The 1,464-nt window shown below is 41.0% G+C and overlaps 1 protein-coding gene across 1 annotated transcript; it reads left to right on the top strand.

Moving 5' to 3' along the window:
* Positions 1–327: 327 nt before the first annotated feature.
* On the top strand, positions 328–1,062 carry LOC137955007 (pentatricopeptide repeat-containing protein At5g39710-like). Its single transcript, XM_068801894.1, has one exon. It carries the CDS (start codon positions 328–330, stop codon positions 1,060–1,062), a length of 735 nt encoding a protein of 244 aa, XP_068657995.1.
* The last annotated feature ends 402 nt before the right edge of the window (positions 1,063–1,464 follow it).

Raw genomic sequence — 1,464 nt, 5'->3', positions numbered from 1 at the left:
ACCATCACCTCCCACTCACATTCCCCTCTTGACAGCACCGAGGGAACCCAACTTCCAAATTGGGTGTGCGTGGCTTAGCAAAAAATTTCGGGGGGAATTGGATTCAGGCCAGCTATCAGTTCCATCTCCTTCTCGACAATCCAGTGGGGCAACCTCATCCACGCAATCGCGAGGCATTGTCAAACCGGCACCTTCGATTCGGCTTCTCTGGTTTTTGATAGAAGGGTCAAGGCAGGTACTTAGCCCAACTCTATTACTTATTCGTGTTTGATTCATGGTCTTTGCAATGTTGGGACAATTGATGAAGCACTGGATCTCATCAAGGAAATGGTGGAGAAGGGCCTTGGTCCAACGGCTTCTACCTATACACTTCCTCTCACATCCCTCTGTGAGGCTTGTCGTCTCAAGGAAGTATGTGATTGCAAATTGGGAAATCTGAACAATGCAATGAGATTGCTGAATTTCATGCAAGAGAATGGATGTGCACTGGATGAGTGGACATTTACAGAACTAATTTGTGGATTCTTCAAAATGGGTACGTTGCATGTGGCTTTAGATATGTTCAATAAAATGGCAGCATGTGGATTAAATCCAAATAAGGTCAGTTGTACTACCTTAATACATGGATGTTGCAAGAGGGAGGTGATAGGCCTAGCACTATCGTTGTTGGACAAGATCAAGGAGATTAGTTGTAGACCTAATGTGCGTACATATAATGGGATATTTAATGGATTTTGCACACAGAATAGGTTACCAGAAGCAGAAAAGCTCTGTACAAAAATTGCAGCACAGGGTTTATTCCCCACTGTTGTAACCTATACAACTTTGATAAATGGGTTGTGTAAGAGTGGGGCCACCAGTCTTGCATTTAAAGTGGTTGATGAGATGATGAAGCACAATTGCCTACCAAACCATCACACTTACAGCACAGTCATCTATGGATTATGTCAAGAAGTCAACGCCATGGAGGCCGAGCTTCTATTTAAAGAAATGCAAAGGAAAGGGTTGATTCCAGATCGAGTGACTTATACTTCAATAATAGAAGGACCCTATGGTGTCTGAGGGAGAATCAGACTTGTAAAATATAATTTTCTCATTACTTACTTTCTTCATTCATCTCACGTCCCTATATAGGGAGTTAGGGAAAACATGTCAAAGGCCATAAGTTCTAAAAATTACAAATAAACCCCTAATGAATAGAAATTACAAATAAACCCCTAATGAATAAAATTGGAAATAAACCCCTAATGAGTCCATAACAAAAATATCCAAGGGTTCTCCATCAGCAAGATACACCTTCTCGTGATCCTCATCAATATAATTCTCGATGATCTCACGATGTGCGGTGGTGTGAAAAGAAGTTCCTAAATCTAACATAGAAGAGTCAATAGGGCTATCAACCGACAAGAGTAAAACAACTTGTACCTTTTCAGTCACATCATTTGCAACATCATTTTTCTTTTC

The sequence above is a fragment of the Aristolochia californica genome, unplaced genomic scaffold (assembly GCF_029961685.1).
Source record: "Aristolochia californica isolate CCGP_79_NKW_82.1479 unplaced genomic scaffold, dmAriCali1.0.hap1 SCAF_2, whole genome shotgun sequence".
NCBI lineage: Eukaryota > Viridiplantae > Streptophyta > Magnoliopsida > Piperales > Aristolochiaceae > Aristolochia > Aristolochia californica.
This window is presented reverse-complemented; position numbering and strand designations above follow the sequence as displayed.